The sequence below is a fragment of the Dromaius novaehollandiae genome, chromosome 1 (assembly GCF_036370855.1).
Source record: "Dromaius novaehollandiae isolate bDroNov1 chromosome 1, bDroNov1.hap1, whole genome shotgun sequence".
NCBI lineage: Eukaryota > Metazoa > Chordata > Aves > Casuariiformes > Dromaiidae > Dromaius > Dromaius novaehollandiae.
Genome location: NC_088098.1, coordinates 137,596,451 through 137,616,690, shown reverse-complemented (window position 1 = coordinate 137,616,690; position 20,240 = coordinate 137,596,451). Strand labels below are relative to the sequence as shown.

Below are 20,240 nucleotides of genomic sequence, written 5' to 3'. Positions count from 1 at the left end.
CAGAATCATGAAGCTGACTGTATAGACCTGATTATAAGAGCCATTGAGAAAGCAGAATTCAAGAGGTGGAAACAAGAGATTGCACTGAGCTAATGCATTTACAGAGCAGCAGCATTCTCCTGTGGATTTACCAGCTAACAAGCAGTGGCTGAAATATTGGGATTAACTGTAACTGGGGTTCTTTTTAGGATAAGGTGGGTTTCACCCAAAAATGATCCATAAATATTTTCAAATCTTAAAAAATCAAAATAGACAAACATGCTGGCTAACGGTAAGTGTGAAATACTGCGTTTCTTTCCCATCCAGAGAACCGTAGTCTTAGAAACAAAGTATTTATACAGTAATGCTCTCTAAATGCCATGTATTGCACTTTTCTGTCTCATGATAAAATATATTAAAAGAACAATATGACTGTGTCTTTCTAATGAAGTTCAGATGGCTGATATATTATTCTTAATCTGACCTATTGTGCTTGTGTTGCACAATGATTCTTTCTTAATATATAGTGCTTTCGACCTGCAGAGTTACAAAGCTTGTGGTGCACTCTGGATGACAAATTTTTTGCAGCGTGCTCTAAAGGTCACCTGATTTGGGCTATTCCCAGTTTCATGTTATATGAGTATTGAGTGCTGAATTAAAGGATTCCTCTCATCGGAGGCCTGCCTCTCCCTTTAAATGGAAAGAACTGGAGCCTCAGCTGGTTACAGCTACAGCAGTATAACACATGGAGAGAGGAAGCCTCTAAATTTGGCACATCCCAAACCATTTATGGTGTTACAGTTCCAAAACTGACACCTCAGACTACACCTGGCAATTAGCAGGCATTCAGTGTACAAAACAAAATATAAAATCATACACAGGTGAAAGATTGGCAGTAAAAATGCACAATAGATTTTGCTGAGTTAAGGAAATAATTACTTCATCAATTCTAATGTTGCGCTTTTTTGCAATTTAATCTAGGTCGACATTATGTGAACTCAGATTCTGGATACTTTTAGAATGACCTACACATTCATAACTAGATGAATAAAAGCAAATCATTTTTATCAATGCTTATATAATGCTGCTCTTATCTCTGTGTTTCCATTGTCAATTTTCTTCCAGTTGATTGCAGCTTCAGTCAGGGGGTGTGCGACTGGAAACAAGATACTGATGATGACTTTGACTGGAATCTTGCTGATCGAGATAGTGGTATTTAAATATCTATCTTCTAGCTGTGGTTCAATTTGATGGCTCAGCACCTCCAAAAAGAGGAGGAGGGAGGGGAGAATGGAAACAGCAAATAGGTTTCCTGTCAGTGGGTTATCTTTAGAAAAGCAATAATCACAGAAGGAGGAAGAGAAGATGAGGCGGAGATTGTTTCTTTGAAATATCCTTGGCAATTGCTACTCAGCAATATATTTCAGCACAAATGAATCAAAAGATGAGAAAAAGGATGAGAAAAAACTGGTAAGAACTGCAAGATATAAGACAACAGAAACCTTATCAGAGTTAAGCCTCTCAAACACTGGTAGAGCATTTAACAACATATCTGCTGTCTTTAGATGGTGGTGGTAATGTAATAGTCATTCACATGGCTTAGACATAGCACTGTGATAAGTGATCAGAAATGTCAAACTCTGCAAGTTAAAGAAGTCAAGTCATTACTTAGAATGAGCCAAGGGAAGGCACTATTCAAGAGCCACCAATACCCGACTACTACAATGGCAGGCCTGATGAAACCTGACAAAATGCTCCATGAGTGCAACATGTGATTACTGTGCTGGTGTTTTTCAAAAGGTGTGGTTGAAGAAATTTGCTTCAAAGGATGTATCTCCTGTTGTGACATGGGAAATGTTGCAGAAGGTGCTGCAGTAGGGACCAGTGGATCCTGCAGACTACTTGCTCGAATTCTTATGTATACTTTGTCTCCCTCTTCCCTCAGTCTTTTCATCCCAGTCTTTCTTCACTAATCCTTCCTCTCCTGTTCTATATATTTCCTTTCCCCCAAGACCCTTCTCTATCCTATCACTTCCAGGAAGACCTTACCGAGGCCTTACCCTGCTCCCCAAACTTAGATTTGCTGACTATGACTTTATGTATTGGCCCAGATGTTTTATCCCATTGCCCTACCATGTGTCTCTCATCTGATTGGACCTGCAGGATTTGGGGAATAAACTATCAGCTCCTGCATGAGCTTGTCATCACTGTGGAGGACAGTGGAGAGAGGCTTGAGCTAACACTACTGACCTAGCTCAAGTATTTGAAATAGCCTGGCCACAAAGGCACAGCAGCACATTTCAGGCTGTTGCATTTGAAAAATTGAGATGATTTGGCCTTTGAAAGATACAGAAAATTAGGAAGAATGACTGTAATTGCTAATGAAGTATGAACTCATCTCCTCCGTAAACTGATCTGACTTCCAACAGTGCAAGCTCATTCCTTGTGAAGTATACTTCCTGCTGCTTTTCTCCAGTCTGATTTTAAATTATTCAAGTAACAGAGCTTCCTCTTGTTTTCTTAGCAAAATTGTATTCAATTTGCTAATAAATAACACAAGTCCCTTAAAGGCACCTTCTCCTCTTTTTTTGTTACAAGGTGATGGTTACTACATGGCAGTTCCAGCCTTTGTGGGGCACAAGAAGGATATGGGCCGTCTAAAACTTCTCCTTACTGACCTCAAACCAAAGAGCAGCTACTGCTTGATTTTCAGTTATCGGCTTGCTGGTGAAAGAGTGGGGAAACTTCGAGTGTTCCTGGCCAGCAGAAAAACTGCTCCTGTCTGGGAGCAAAGCAAAGGAAAAGATGAAAGGTGGAGAACTGGAAAAATAGAAATATTTCAGGGAGCCGAAACAACCAACAGTGTAAGTATATGACAATTTATAAGCCAACTACCATAACCAACACGACAAAGCAACACAACAACACAACAGCTTAATCTCCTAATACTTAAGTGTTCCACAGACTGTGAAAGTACTGGCAACTGAAAGCTTCATCTGAAATAAGAAATGGGAACACAGTTTTAAGGAGGCAGAAAAGTTATCTGGTTGAAATTTCAGAACTGAATTACCCCAGTCGGCCAGGACACTGATGCTAGTAATCCTATCATTTTGTAAAAACTGCACCAGATCATAAACTAATCACAATCAGTCAAAATCTCTGCTTAATATTTCATGCAACAAAAGGCATAAATCTGTGCCGAGAAGGATGAAAATGATACCTGTTTCATGCAACAAAACACTCTCAAACTACAGAAAACCAGACAATTAGTGAAAAAGGGACATCATTTATAATCAAGAATGGACAATCAACCTAGATGGAGCATGAAATGCTAACTAACAGGGAACACTGTGAACTCTTATATATGTGAAAACTGCCTCAATCAGGGCTCAGTCAGCAGGTTTCTCCTTGAAATTCTAGGGCCTGGTTTTCATTTATATGAATGTATGTTTTTACTGCTGTGTAAAGGGTTCTACTGTGAGTATAAATGAAATGCAAGCCCTTTTTAAGGTTCTTTGCACTGCTAAAATTATGTGCAAGAGCCCTTACATAAACAAGAATCAGAGTGTAACCTAAAAGCCCAGACATCCTAGTCATAAAAATGAATGTAAGGTATATACAGGATCTAAAAACTAAGCCTCAAAATAGATGGAAAATGGACAGTTGTAATGTCTCCAAGGAAAGGAGTGCACAAACATCACATTCTGTGATATAGCTATATAATAAGATTTCACTTAATTTGCATTTTCTTTGTACAGTGACAATAGGTAATCCTATTAAAGGAATCCATTTGCTATAGTAAATCTATGTAGAGGATTATCAGTCTAGTTCAAGTATTACACAGAAATTACAAAAACTGCAAGGATTTAAGTCATTAAGTCTTTCCTGCATTGTGACAAAACATTCCTCAGATGTAGCATTATAGCTGATTAACATTAAGAGTTGCTAAATGGTTTGATAAACTACATTTTCACTGATAATTAATACACTTCTTTTCTTATGACAGATCACTTTTGAATCAGAACGTGGGAAGGGCAAAACTGGAGAAATTGGAGTGGACAATGTTATACTAGCTTCTGGTCTATGCTCCGAAGATACCTGATAATGGAGATTTCAGTATGTTGATTTTAATCCTATTTTAATATTTGCCTAACTAGACATGCATTTTTTATCATTCTCTAGATAAAAAAAAACAAAAAAAAACAAAAACAGAAACTCTCTTCAACTTAATGAAGCAATGCAAACAGAAAAACTGACATGTGCAAGATGCAGAATATCCCTATTGGTATACCTTTTTATATGAATTATTCTAATACATGCTTTGAGTGTAGTACTACTGTATTTTATCATTCAAGGTCAGGGTTTATAAAGTATTGAAATACTTTTCTAGCCTTTCTACAATTGGTAGGCTTTTATTCCTTGAAGTTCTTCTCAAGACTATTCTTTAGTCTTCTACTTCATTTCTTCTACTTCACAAGAATATAAAGCAATACTTCAGATGTTGTTACCATGTTAGGTGATGTAACTTTAACTTCCTACTTAGTGTGTAGATATTAAATCTATTCAACAAGTAAGAGGAAAGAGAAGAGGTTTTCTTCCTCCTCAGTGGAGATAAACAAGTTCTAAGTGGAGTTATGTCTTTTAGATGTATTTTCATTGTTAATAAAGTATATAAAATATGTTTGTTATCCATGTCTTTGAGTCACACAAATCACTGTTTAGAAATGATCCCTGTATATTTTTATAAGCATTTATGTAGGTCTTCTTTACTTCACAGAGATGTGAACCAACAGTTTTCATTTTCCAGGGTACAGCATAGCTTATCAGCCACACAGTCAGGCTTATTCTTATGCAAGTGAAAAAAAATCTTTGCTGCGAGTCCCTTCATGTCCCTTCAAACTTCAAAAAAAGTGATGGAGAATATCCACCATCCCCAGGTACCAAGAGGTGAACAGAATGTTCTCACAGAAAGGAGGAGCTGGCACCTTTCCCCTTCCCCCATACATACAAATGCACATATACACACACGTACACATTTGAGGAGGGCCTAGAATCCAAGTTCCACCTTTTCTGAACAGAAGTCAATGACTATGCCATGGGACAAAAGACCACCTTCTCCTCTCTTGTGGTCTCTTCTGAAGGTACTTAACAGTCCTAACAGTCCGAATCCCAAGCAGAGAGAGATGTCCATAGAGAAGCTCTGATTCAGGCAAAGTTATATGTGAGTGCATAGGTAATCCTCTTGGTTAGCTCTGTGTGTCCCCTTCTGGGCTGACTGCTCATCATTTATTAGTCGTGATGCCCTTTATTTCATTTGTTGTATGAAAAAGGGGACAGCCAAAACAATTGAATAAACTTTTGGAGAGCTACACTGAAGAACCCTGAAGAATTTAGCCTATACAAACCCAAGCTTTTTAACAAGAAGCAAATAACTCCAAAAGTCCAAAGACCTTGAATTGCACCGATGAAGTAAGTCAGGGATGTTTGAGACACTTCTTGTTAAAACGCAATCTTTTTGCACTTGTAGCACAGCTGAGGAAATGGTAAACAAGACTAGAAATATCTTGATCTGCAATGTAATCTGCATGTTTGCTTTTTGTTAGAACTTGTATGTTTTATGGAACAGATGCTTTGAGAACTGTACATCGATTTCAGCTTTGACATATAAATTTCTTTGCTGGTGTCTTTGGAGGTGCTGAGGAAATTACAGAGTAAGAACTTGAGAGAAACAAACTGTCCTTAATCTCAAGGGGAAAAAAAAAAGAGTTTCAAAGTATGGGGAAGCTTCCCTCAGGAATGGATTGGATGCCCATTATGATTTTAGACTCCTTGAAGAACCTGATCAGAATGAGACATAAGAGTAGGATTGAGTCATAAAAGTATTTTGTTTACTCACTTTTCCTAGAGAGGTCTTAGTGTCTGAAGTTGAATGGTTCCATCCTTACTGAAGACTGAGAAAACATAAGAACAATGCCATTGAAATCGAATTTTGTGTGTCTAGCTTCAAACCGCATTAATTTACATGTACACAGTGCCTCCAAAGCTTAAGAATCCTACGTTTCTTTATAAACATTATGCAGCACTGATTTGAACACTACCATGAAAAAAGATATATTTGAACTATATGCCTAGAACAGACCTAGACTACTTGAAAGAAGTGCAGCTAGGCATTTCTTGTATGTGCAGTCATTTGGCATATAAAAATGATTTCATCCCCTATATTTATCATAGGTTAAATACTGCCTGCATAAGGTGTAGCATCTAGAGACTATTTGCCCAAGTCAGAAAGGACAAAGAGCAAACACAATGTTCATGATCTAATATGGAATGAGATACACCAATATTTAAATATTTTTTGTTGGTTCAATCATAGCCAACCATGAATAATGACTGTGGCAGTTACTTCACTAGTAGTATTCCATCTGAAAGACAAGATAAAGATAAAAAGCGAATACTTTGTATTTCATGGCATGAGCATGAAAATAACTGGCATTTATCAGCAAAGATTGCAATAACTTCTGCAATGCTTTCTGTAGTAGATGCATAAGTTGTTTCTGATTTGTTCGCAGTCGGTTGTCAGATATAACATGGCATGCATCACAGCAGATCATAGAAATAATTGCATATTCTAGCATAAGATCTGAAGACCAAGACTGAAAGATTTTTTGTTGCAAACAAATTTGAAGATAGCTTCTGCAGAAGCAACAAAATGACTCATATTATGTATAGATATTCATACAAAGCACACTTGTGTGTCAGCAAAGTAACTAGTATTGTCTGCAACATTCATACAAAAGATGCAACTGCTCAGGACAAAGCTACACATTTCTCTTTCAGCTGAAAACAATTAAAGGGCATATTATGCCCACAGCCATTAATACCTCGAAATGTTCCTGACAGTTTTCCATTACTATGCTACTGAAATCCATTATCTACTTGATTATTTAAGACAGCAGTGAAACTGTACTGGGAATATTTCAAAATGTAGAAAGTATACTACAGTTAAGTGATTTGAACTTTGATAACATCCTTTGCTGCTCTTAAGTCTGATAAACTTAGGAGACAGTACTCCACCTACAAGTTAATGGAAAAAGAGAGCTTTAAGCTAATTATTCAACACTACACTACATCCTTCAAAACATGCTCTACCAATGTGACCATTTTATCTTGAAGGTGGTACAACAGAAGTTTTCAATCACTTTTCTTAAATTACCAAAAGAATTAAAGGAGACATTTCATTTTGTCAGCCTGGACTACATGGAAATGCTGAGGCATGTTCCCACAAGATAGTTATCTTACAGCCTGCAATTGAATGATCTTAAAATATTTTCCATCTGTGAGATGTTATTTTTATATATTAAGTAAGGATTCCCCACTGGAATTCTTAAGGATCATAAAGATGAAGATAACAGAAAAATGCTTTCAGTGACTGATTACTACTCATATTTACGTCATAACATGCTATAAAGCTTTTAGGATACCGTCAGAAACCTGCATGTACTGAAATCGATCACAATATATTCATTAAAAATAACTAATAAGAAAGAGTTGGTGACAAATTATTTGGTCAGATGTGTACTGCTATGTAAAAGCTCATCATGGCAAAAAGATTTTTGATGGAAAAGAATTTCTATTTTTGATAATTACCTCTCAAATACCTGCCTTTCAGTTGAATTTCAACAGACAAAATTACATTAATACAATTCATCCAGTCTGTCTGAGCCACATACCCCCCACAGCACACCTCCAGCTTTTCAGTAAGTGAACATTATTGAATCATTGACAAAACACTGGTTGTGAATTTTTTATTTGAGGAATATTTAGTCCTGAGTGACTCAGTAAAGCATGAGTGTATGTTTTAGAAGTTTGGTTTTCTGTTTTGGTTTCCCTTTTCAGGAAATAACCTAATACTCTGTCTTAAAATCCTTGTTTGCTCAATTTCTTAACATTTATGTAATGCATTATACCAATTTCTATTTCAAATACAGGCCTGAGAAGAGTATTTTCCTTGGACAGATTTTAGAAATCATTTGAATAGTGATCCTTTTAAGTCCTCAGAATAATGCTAACTTTAATCCCACACTTATTAATTCATTTAAAAATGAAAGTAAAATATTATTGATTTATATTGATATTATTAATGAAAGTAAATAAAATACTTTGAAATATAAAAAATATTTCAAAGCTCAATACCATCTAAAATAATAAAATGCATGACAAACAAGTAGTGTATTTGATGCCATTAGAAATACAGATTTGAGTTAAAGGAAATGGCATCTCCCTAAACTGTCCCTAAAATACAGTTTCATTCCTTTAAAATACAGCTTAATTCCTTATCCCTCATATGCTTGTCTCTTTACTTCTATGCAAAGATCACGGTCCTCCAACCACCTGTATGGTGTGCAGGAGCGCTGAGTATCTTCACATATATGCATGACCATGGCCCAGCTCCGAGCACTCTCTTAAATGATTCCCAGGCACAATTTGGGAGTCAGAATGTTCCAGGAACAACTCCTAGGAGGCATTTTGCATGCAGCAGCCCCATTTTTAGTAGCATAAATGGAGGAGGTGTTTAGGAGGCACATTTAATTTGCTGGTATAGGTTCTCTATACAGACAATGGCAAAGCTGGCAGCTCATTGGCAGCTCTTCTTTCAGAGCTGACTGCCCTACTTTTTGCTTTCTGCTGGCTGTATGGAAAATATCTGTGCTTAACTTTGATATCCCAAATCTGTCTGCTGAGCTGGATACCTTTGGCATGAAAGGCAGTAAATATGACTTAAGTGGTTAAAGTTGGCAGTCAAAATCTGGCCCTTGATTTCAGGCTGATAGCAGTTTAACAGTAAATTACAGTATTTTGACTTACTGTAGTTTATTGGTTTCATTGCTATACTTGATAGTTTAAAATATGGTATTTGGGGGTATCACATCAGAGATTAACTTCTTGTCTGAAAAAAATGAATCAATTTACAATTATTTTATACCATAAAGGACAGAAGCCATAGACATGATAAAATGGTAGAAAATAATGATAAAAGCCTTTGGAAATATATACCATAAAGTGATCAGGGCAACATACTTCTAAATAAAAAAAGCTATCCTCTCAAGCACTATTCTTACTCTAAACCAAGTAACATTCAAAGCAGATTTTAAAAAGTGCTAGAGCAGATCCTGGAGTAACAAAATACTCAAAAAAGCCAAACATGCCTTTACAGTGAATTACTCATTAACATCACCTTCTTGGCCAGGATATAAACACATATGGCAGTCCTAGCTTCCACTGTCCTCTTTGAAACTGCCTCAATGGTAAAAGAAACAGTAACTTTTCATGGAGGCTACGGGCCACTTGTAGAATCACCCAACCAAGGTAACAAATTTTGCAGCTGATACAACATTATACAAGATAGTCAAACCTAAAGCTGACTGCAAAGGATCTTGTGATACTGAATTACTGAACAAGAAAGTGGGATGGGAAAATACATTGTGGGTGACTGCAAAGTAATGAAATAGGAGTAAATAATCATCATTACATCTGTGTACTCAAGGGCTCTAAATTAGCTATTACCTCTAAAGAAAATGATCTGAGATTAACTGCAGATACCTTTGAAATGCTCCCTGGCACTGAAAAATGCAAACAGCACATAAATGTCCCATCTCCATACTGTGTTCCCATGTGTCTTTCCTATATTCCTCATATTGACATTGCTGTCCACCATGTCCTGTTGTGCTAAAAACAGGACCACTTTGCAGTTGACTTCTTACTTCCTGGTTCCTTCAGTCCATGTGCTTATCAGTAGCCATCACAATTTGGGAACCTTCTTTAATGTCCAGTTACTTTTTCAAGAACATTGTATATGTGAACAACCCCTGAACAAACACAACTTTAAGAACCGCATGACAAATTGATATTTGACTAACCAACACCAGACTGGTTAGTTGTGGACATATAGCAGAAAAGAAGAGGCAGAAAGAGATACCAGTCCATCTTCATTTTGGTAGAGGTTCTCTCAAGTAAGTAGTCTGCATGGCTGGGCAAGTTACTCAGACAGTTCCCTGACAGTACACTTTCTCTGGCATAATTTCTTCACAGATTCTCCTGGTAATTAAATTTCAGGTCTTCCTGGCAGTATGATACCCCCACCATGTACTACTGGTACTCCTGTCCTCAAGAGCCAGGATACATATGGTAAATAGCTCTCATTAATCTTCCCCAGTTCACTTGATGTGCACCATGTTCATTCTCTAGGTTCACCACCTTTCAGCATTCCAGAAAATCCACAAAGATCTCAGGACTGCCTCCTGTTAATTGCCCCTCAATTAGGAGGAAGCTCATCTAAGGTATCCTTGATTTTCATTGCTTGTAGAAACACACAGAAGAGATGACTATGCAGAGTTAGTTAGCAGATCTTCCTGTGACAGCTAAAATAACATCTGCTTCTGAAGCTGTAAAGAAGTTAGTTGTCCCATAATGTATTACAAATAAATTCACAGGAAGATGCTAGGAAATCTAAATTCAGAATGTAGTACCAGAATAGTAATGCAGTCAAGGGAAGGCATACCAACCTTGAGCTGGCACAGTCACAAGTCAGGAGGTGAACATACACTTCAGTGCAGCCTTCTCCTATGCGTTCTTAGGTTCTGTGCTGCCTTGCATGTGCAATGTGAGTCAGACTCTAACACATACACTCTAAATACTTTAGAGGGTGTCCAGATGCAGAACCAGACTTGGGAGGGAACAGCCAGGGCTACTGCTCTGAGAAATGGTGGACCTTAGTTGGCTGAGCTGTGGAGTAATGCAAGCCATTCAATGCACTGGTGAGAAGGGTGAACCCTGTATCTTGGCCACCACTCACAGCCCACATGAGTCTATTACCACCTCTGCCCATATAATAATTTCCAAAGTGGTAATTAGAGATTTTTACATATTCATGCTGCAATGTTCTTCCCAAGCAACCAGAGGCTGGTTACAGTCCTGCTGAAGCAGGATGGAATGACAGGCCTTTGTTTCAGGGGCTGTGTAAGGCCTCACAGGAAGGACATGTGTTGCTGGACATCTGCTGAACTTTTTGAAAGTCTAATTTAGGGACTGCAGTGTCAATAACAAGGTTAATCAGAGAAATTGATCTAATCTGTGACATTACTCTCAGGAACCACATTTTGATAAAGCTTTTAGTCTAGGATCTAGGATTTTGATATGGACCCATTATTTATGGTATCCTTTAAAGTGGAATTCATAAGGATTAAGAGAGTAGTAAGATCAGTAATACTTTATAATAATCCTTAAAATTTTGTTCATTTAATCCTCGTTCTTTTGGTGGCTTTTGATCAACCTTCTGGTAATGATAGGCTGAAGATATGCTCCTTCTTTTCACAATGTAGTGAAAATGCCAATCAAGAAACGAATTTTTTTGTTAGCAACCAGTCTCAGCAAGACTAAAAGTAGCATTCACTGCATGTGCACTCAGGCTAATCAAATACAAAACTCACTCATGATTGCCACAGGGAAGATGTTAGTTAAGTGAGTTCACACCTGGGTCAGACAATTCTTTGTTCTTTGCTGTAAGGGAAGGAATAACCTGAGGGTAACTTTGAGCACAGTCTACACCTGAAACAGCCTATTGCCCTCCCACCTGCCAACTAAGTACCTCTCCAATGTGTGACAGAGCAGCACCGCCTGTCACATGCCAGAGGACAAGCCTGGTATGTCAGGTCACATCACAAGGGAGAGGCCATGGCAATGCACTGAAGTGTGACACTGAATGTGTCACCTGTGGGGCTTGGTAACATGACCCATAATGTGACCCAACACAGCTGGCTGGCAGATCAAAGAATTCAGCAGTCTGCTACCTCTAGTGTGTCAAGATGTGAAAGAGGAGAGAGGTTTTGGCTTTGTGGTGCACAAAGACATGAAGACATTACCCCTTATTGTAAAGGACTAGGAAGGAGGTGGCAGTTGTACAAGTGTCCCACTCAGTGTCCAAGAATAAGCTGGAGTGAGTTTAATCCACAGTAGTCAGGGCACATGGAAATGAATAGCACAAACAACCATAATTAGGACAGGTGAGTAGTGTTACTGTCAAGCTCATCTATCACCTGATTATGAAAGTTTTATCTGATCACACATAAACAACAGCAGTTCAAAGTTAGCCTAAGGAAATTGAGGGCCTGATCCACCTCCCTCTCAAAACTGGATCAGATCCTAAAAATATAAAAATGATCCTTGAAATGAACAGGCATCCAAGACTTCCTTGTGTGAATGAACATGCCTCAAATGCTGTCTACATGATGGGAGGTATTCTCACAAAATGAAATCTGTCAGAGCATGAAAGTATGGTCCAAACCTTCAATTTTCACAGTATATAAATAAGAAATTTGTGTTGCATTCTGTTCCACTTATCATTAAGGATGAAGGCAGAGATGATTGTTTGATACAATTTGATCCCCATTTCATTTCATTATAATGATTCACTCACTAGTGCTTGCATTATGTCATTTTTTCCTAACTTGCTAGCAGGAAGGTAGTGTGCCTTTTCATGAGCTGAATCATGCATTTGGATCATAGATAGATTTTGTTTCTTCTGGGAACTGTAAAAACAATATAAATTAAAGACCTTTTTTGACAAAATAAAACCTTCAAATTGAAGGGTACTGAATCAGAAACCTCTCTAGAAAGAACTAAGGCACTGGACCATAAAACAAATGCCATAGTATGCATCTCTCTTTCCATGGGCCACTTCTTATTTCTTTCATAATTTGCTGGATCTGAGTGCCTCTCTCAGGATGCTTGTATCAACAATTCTGCTGCCCATCTTACATCTGATGGGCAGGTAACCAACATGAAAAATACAGGTAGCCGCATTGTACTCCTCTGGGATGAAGATCTGAGAGGAAAAATCAGAAAAGCCTGTGGAAAACATTATATTTAAAGTGACTATTAACAAGACAAGCAGATTGCAAGTGCTCTGCAGTAGTGAGAAAGGAAGCTCTACAGCTTCTGCTACTTCAGAAACTGATCCTACAGAACAATCTGTGTCTTGCAGGATGGGGCTATCTGGTAAAGATTACTACCACAATGGGCAAGGCTCCTTAGAAAGTATGCCCCTTCCCCCCTAAAAAGCCCTGATCTGTGACTGTAAATCACTTTTTAAACATCATGATGCATTTTGTCAAATACTTTGCTCCATTAATATGATAGCCAGCTGTAGTCTTCCAGGCAAGATTCAGGAACTATTTATGCATATGATTCAATATAACAGATGCTGCAATTCCAGAGGGAGGGCACAGTATGTTTATAGCCAAAAAAAAAAGAGTATTCAGAACCACACATTTCTGGATTAAATCTAAGAAGCATACCATTTTCTCTCATTATATAGTTGCCTCTCTCAAATCTGCACAAATGGTCTGCGCTGCTATGTTTATGACAACAAGGCTAAAATATTTATCTGAAGCCCCATGGCCTGCACCAGTGTTCAACAAAGTAGAGGGCTGTGATTTCACGTGAGTGTGGCACTGGCAATCAAGTTTACAACAGAAACTCGGTCATTAAAGCAGGGATCACTACCAGAAAGGCAAGGGGTTGCAAGGCCAGAAGAACAATCTGAAGTAGGCTGGCCAGCAGAAAAAATATTGAGAATGGATGGCCTGTACATACATCTAAATATACCCAAAATCAGGCTCTTACCTCAAAACAGATGTCCAAACAAAGCAGTGCTCTATGCAAAACAGCAGCCTATATGATATCATTTCCTCCAATCCATTCCCACAAGTTAGTCTCAAAAGGTTGACATAGAAGATGGGTGTTGCAGCATGTCCTGGAACTATAACACTGAAGAATACAAGAAACCAAAGAAACATTATCACCCTGATAATGTAAATATTTTCATTACATATATCCTCAATGTGTTCACAAAACAAGCTCCCACATGCCATCACATGAAGCTTTAGCTCCAATGAATGGGCGTTGCAATGTCTAAACTTGATGTGGCAAAAACATACATCGTAGTAACAAAGCAACAAGCATTCCCTATTTTAGAGGCAGCTATGGAGGGGGAAAGGGAAGCTGTTGTTTTGCTTCAGCTTGAAAGCAATCTTTCAAATGAAAAAGGAAATATCCAGAAAAAGGTTAAATTGCTCCTCTGCCTAGCTCTCTGGCCCAAATGGCTGCTGTATAGGTCTGCCAGAGGCCTCGTCCCAGGGCTTGGTGAGGATTCCTTCTCAGTCTCTTCCTGAACGATACTTCTCCTCTATGGCTGCATTATCTGGACACATACAAATGGCATGCCTCTCTGCCACTGTTCTGGATTATTATCTCAGCTAGCTAATGCCATTCATGCTTTGTTCAATATTTTCTTTCCACAATGGCTTAATAATAATTAAAAAGAGGGGCAAACTGAGCTGTTGCATAATTAAAACCATTTGGTTTTCCAAGCCAAAAATGTGTCTTTCCCCCTCTGATGCAGAGATCATGTTGTTAAAGAAAATCAGTTGTAAGCAGAATATATTTTTGATTAAAATGTTCTTCATGAATTTTGCAAATTGCAAAGTTCTCAGGATTAGACAGCACATCACTGCCTTATACTGCAAATTCCCATATTCCCACAGAAACTCTGTTTTCAACTCATCTTTACTCTTTATTAACATACAAGGAATAGCTATCCCATGGCTAGGATGGATTTGAGATTTTGTTGCATGGATCTGCCAAGAGGAAAGTGATTATAAGGGGGTACTTTTGTTCACTAGCATAACAGCACAGTGTAACTGTAATTGTTTGCTATATTAAGGATTTGCTGTGTATATTGAGCCTTTTATCAGTAATGAAATTATACAAACAGAATGGGGATTCCAAAGTGCTAGATGTGGATTGTATTCATTTATACAGCATCATTCCTCTTAATATTTTAGTTTGGACCAGGAATGCGCTTTTGAAGAGTCTCACTTGTTTCAACTTACTGTGCCTTGGTTCACATTGAAGAGTGGTTTCAGAGCATGTAAATTGGATTATTTCATGCAAGTAAACTGGAAAATGTGCTTCAGGAGTACACCTAGCACTACAGCCACCGATAAGCATTTTCCACCAGGCCAAACTAGAGCTTGCTTGAAGTACAAAACACTGCAGATCCAGCCTTGCTGCACCACACTACTTGCAAAACTAGAGATAGCCTAAGGCAGATACAAGCATGCTAGGATGTTGGATATATTACTGAAAGAAGCGTATGAGGGTTTGTATAATATGAGAAAGAGCGTATGGTTCCTGTTAACGGGGTAATGAAGACATTTAATTCTGTAGTACATAAATGTTGTTAGGTATGAAATATTTATAAATAAGATAATAAGTTGTTTAAAGCACTGAGAGTCTTTACAAAGATGTAAATAAAGAAATGCTGTTTTTCAGGCAGTAAGACAATTCGAGTTCTCTTCCTCTCCACGTCTTCATCCCCTGGCTGTTCATTTCCTTCCCAGCCTCCTGCATCCATGCCCTCACCATTGTACCTATACAGCCACTTGCCAGGCCACACTGAAAAACTGCATTGAGGAAATGATACAATCTAGAAACAAAACAAAACAAAAAGGGGTGGCAAACTACTGCATCGCAAAGAATAGGAGGTAGGGTAGAGGCCTGAGGACAAAAGGTTCATAAGCTGACTTCCCTGCTGGAGAGAAAATGCAGTGGAGCTTTACTCCTAGCCATTACTGAACTTAAATTGTGTTCTTCAGGATGCTTGCGCAGTTAATCTTTAATTATGACTTCAGTGATATTACAAAATCAAAATACTATTCATGTAATGTTAACCTCTGGAAGTTATACTAGGCATGACATAAAGCATGTAACTAACACATTGCTTAGGATGCTGTTCACGGGTAAAAAAACATGTTTGAGGGCTTTGTATATAGGAAAGGAGGAGCTCTTTTCCACTGAAAATATCCTTGATACCTGTTATTTACTTTGCTTTCACTAGGACAAAAAGATTATGAGTATGATAACAGACTCCTAGGGTTTGCTTGGTGAAATCCTTATTGATGTGAGTAATGCAGGAAGTCCATATGTCTTTCGTTAAACCATACAGTATTCCTTATAATAATATTCATAATTTTCAAATGACTGTTTAAAGGGACAGACAGATAACCAGCTAACCTTCACCTTCATCTTCAAACAGCTAAGGAATCTTTTATAATATAGGAGCTGTTGTGCAGGTCCACTGAGACTTCACAGCCCATATGTTATATACCAGTTTCGAGGACTAATTAAGACTTTGACGGAAGTGCTCGCATGTCAAAATATTCATTAAGCAGTTCAAAAACTGCTTGGTAAGTAGTAAGACATACCACATGATGTATCTTCCCCAGCTGTCCCAGCTATTCTGTTTTTGTACACTTAGGATGTCTCAGCAACAAGGACCTACAACTTTGCTAGTACCTTTTTGCTCTTATCTTCATACAGTCACAATGAATATGATAAAACAATCCTCATGATCTAATCTACAGTAACATCATGTGCAGAATGTCAGTCACATATACTTCTCCTCAGGTGAAAATTTTCATCATTGTTTAGACACCATTTTCAACCACTAATACTATAACCAGGATTGTCATAATGGCTGGTGAATAGTGACGGCTTACCCTGAGCTAAGACAAGGCAATACAATCTATCAAGTACTTAGAATAGCCCAAGGCACAAATTTTGTTATGATAGCCTCCCACTGAAACAAACTGGTCACTACATAACAAAACACTGGAGAAATTTGACATTAGGCAATCTTAGAACAGAATAATGATCATTAATTGGAACACAGCAGAAACAGGAAAGCCTACCTAAAACTCAGGTATAGGGATAAAACTCAGGATGAGGGATATTTGCTTGTGCCTGGTCTTACTACTCCCTAATCGTATTAATGTATCCTCTTACTACAAGATTTGGTAAGTCAATCAATCTATTAAATCATCAAATAAACAAACCATTTTAAAAATGCATATTTCTGCTTTTGCTGCTATCCCAGCTGCCTCCCTACACAAGATGGAAATGATTTGAGGGCCTTATGTTAGGACATATATAATTGCATACTTCCACTCAAATTGCATGCAAAGTCAAAAGTTGTCTTTTTGATCTACATTCCTCTGTCAGAGGACAGATGCCTCATCTGGCTAATGTGTGTTGGATTTGGGAGTCAGAAAAAATTGCAAAGAAATTAAATCTGCCAGTGACAGGTTGAGGCATGAACTTATTGGCCAATCAGGCCAATTCCCAGAGGAATTCTGTTGGAAAGAAGTCTTCAAAATCAATGGAAAACATTTTCTTATTAGCCTCCCACACCTTCAACTTCTCCAAAGTCTGTTTTTCACAGTACCTGTCTCTGCTTGTCACTTTTCGCCCTGCTATTCCAGCAACATCCTTTCCCTAACACAAAGAACTTTGGGGGCCCTTCTTAATCAGTCAGTACTGCTCTTAATCATTTTTGGCTTTCTAGATTTTTCAAGGATGACATATAATTCTTCCTAGGCAGGAAACACAATATTAAAAATAATGTTTCAGAGCCTGTGCCAGAAAATGTCCATAATTCTGAAACTCTCTCTCATTTTATCTTTGCAAACAGTCATATTATCAAGGAGATTGAGTATGAAACTATCCCATGGCCATTTCAGTGCTATGCAAATGTATTAAAAAAAGGCTGCATGAAATATAAATCAAACAAGATTATGGTTCTTTGTAGGATTAATAGTATTTTTAATAATGGCATTTGTAATTTTGCCTGTCTTTGATTTTCAGTCAGAAAGCACGGGTATTTTTTAATCATTCGTCACAACTTCAGTGTTCAAGTTTTCTGTTGAAGATACAGGGACAAATTCTGTTCTCAGACATATTTGTGTAAATCTATTACTCATCTGATTTCTGACTGACATTTCTACTGACATTTTGATTTTATACTGATATTACTGGGAGCAGAAATTGACTTTCCCTCCCTATTTAGCAAGTGACCAAACAGTTCCTTTTTACATTTTCAGTGAAGTTTCCCTGGTTCCACTCCATAAGAAACAGCTGCTACCATTACCTGTGCACAGGGTTTTAGAAAGTTCAAATCACAGATCCAGTGCTTGTACCTAGAGATTATACAGGAAACACCTGTTAGTCAGTCCTTCCCAACAGAACATATTTTGCCTGAGCTATTCTGAAGAGGTAATGTTTACAATTCCAAGAATGGACAGTAAAAAGTTCTTGTGCTTCTCTCTGCCAAGGGAGCTCTGTGTCTGTGGTGGGCAACACACTTCAGCAGAGGGTGTAAAGAATCCTCTACAAACCATATTCACAATCTCAGCAGATAGAAAAAGTTTAAAGAAAACTAGCATTGAAGAGCTTTCTCTTAAGACCCTCAAACTGAGAATAAACTGAAAGTCTCAGATACTGCAATGATAGTGGCTGCTAAGTTCATGATATATGCATGCTGCAGAAAAACATGAATACATGCAAGCTAGCCCCTTGGATGATACGCTGCATTTGGACTTGGAAGGCCTGGACTGTGTTCCTGTTCTGCTAGGGGTTTGTTGAGACGGGTCTGGGAAGTCACCTCTTCCATCCAAATTCTTTATCTCTTTTTGTCTTGAAAACAACAGACTGTTTGGGATAGGTCTTGTCCCACACTTTGTTGCTGTATGGGTCACAGAGATGAGGCACAGAGGAGGCCAGATCTCAACTGTGGTCTCCGTTTGCCTGTAATATGCAGCAATGTGGAACAATGCTAACCATCATGCCATGTGTTCAATCACTAATGCATTTGTTAGCTTGACACACATAAATTGTGTGAAGAGTTAATTATTACATGAAATAAGCAACCATTTAAGATTCCTCAGTTACCAGTGTATAACTCAGCCGCTGCAGCACTAATAAAAAGTCTACATCTTCAAACTCTACAGACCCTGCTAGCTCAAGACATTTTAATAGTATGCAATAAAGAACACTGATTCACTGGTTCATTACAATGATTTAATAAATTGCTTATTCTTACACCATTTTTACAGCATATACAACAATGCTGGGGTTTTTTTTCCCTTTGTGATTAGTACTAGTGATGTTTATTATGTAAAAAAGCAGGGAAAAAGAGGTGTGTCTGCCTTACATGGTATTCATGTTGAAAAATGCCTTTGAAAAGTTAAGTTCAGATAGGAGCCTTCACTGTCTGCAGAGGGCACCACATGCCTCTCTAGTAATTTAAACTAAAAACTTATCTTAAAAAATGAGCCAGATTTTCCACTGTGATTGAGAAAAAAAAAGCCATACACCTTTGCATTTGCAACAGAACCAACTAGACGTATTAATTTTTTATGTGAGCACTTTGAATGTCTTCTGTAAAATACATATGAAAGAAGAAAGCACAGCAATAAAAAATCAGTAACAAACATATTAGCTTTGACTAAAATACATTAACTTTTAGATGTTTACTGCTGAATCAGATATGTTCAGCACGTCATTATATCCAAAAGCTGTTACCCTATGAAGTATGTTTTATAATACTTATCTTTAACCCTGTGCGTATGGATAGTTCAATTTGTCATCCAACAGACTACTTGGTTATACTAAAAGTAATGGAGGAGCATGTTGAAAATGGGAAGGTTTACAGTGGCTTTGCCCTTCTCTGTTAGCTTCAGCTATGATACTTATGTAGATTACCCTACTTAACGTGTCATACCTTCTTTCTCTACCTGCGTTTGCTTGAGAAAGCACATACTGACACTGAGGTTAAATTTTAAAATTATGCATTACCTATTTTTCCATAAGGCTTCGGATAGAGCAGGGCCAAAGCACTTTCCCTGCCTTCTGGAAAACCGGTGGCTCCCAAGCTCCGTGTGCAAGGTTTGCCTCCGGTGCCACAGCGCAGCAGGGCTCTCTGCGGCCGCCACGCTGGGTGCCCCAGGCGTGGCGGGGCCAAGGCGCCGAGGAGCAGCCCTTGGCAGCCCGCCCCGGTGGGGACGCTCCTGGTGCCCCATTCACTGCACGGCAATTTCAGAAACTGAAACAGAGCGATGCCAAAATCTTGGATGGGCTGTGAGGTGGGAACATCAGTAGAAGCCTCCTGCCTGAGGCCATTTATGATGGAAAAGCTTTTCTTTCCCCCTCTATTCCTATTGCTTTCTAAGGGGCACGATCATTTCTGCAGTGACTCTGGGGTGAACACAGGGACCCCTTTTGGGCTATGCTCACCCCGTCTGACAGCGGCGCTGAAGCACCGCTACCCAGGGACAGCTCCATGCCCCGGCCCGGGCTCCTCCCGCGCA

At 38.4% G+C, this 20,240-nt stretch overlaps 1 protein-coding gene across 4 annotated transcripts in view; it reads left to right on the top strand.

The window, feature by feature from the left end:
- Positions 1-4,658, top strand: part of EGFL6 (EGF like domain multiple 6) — a 47,209-nt gene extending 42,551 nt beyond the window's left edge. For all 4 annotated transcript variants that reach the window (XM_064500279.1, XM_064500269.1, XM_064500289.1 and 1 more), the window contains exons 10-12: positions 1,105-1,191; positions 2,578-2,843; positions 3,986-4,658. In XM_064500279.1, coding sequence (XP_064356349.1) covers positions 1,105-1,191; positions 2,578-2,843; positions 3,986-4,081 — 449 coding nt within the window. In that variant the 3' untranslated portion in view covers positions 4,082-4,658. The remainder of the gene's footprint in view (positions 1-1,104; positions 1,192-2,577; positions 2,844-3,985) is intronic.
- The last annotated feature ends 15,582 nt before the right edge of the window (positions 4,659-20,240 follow it).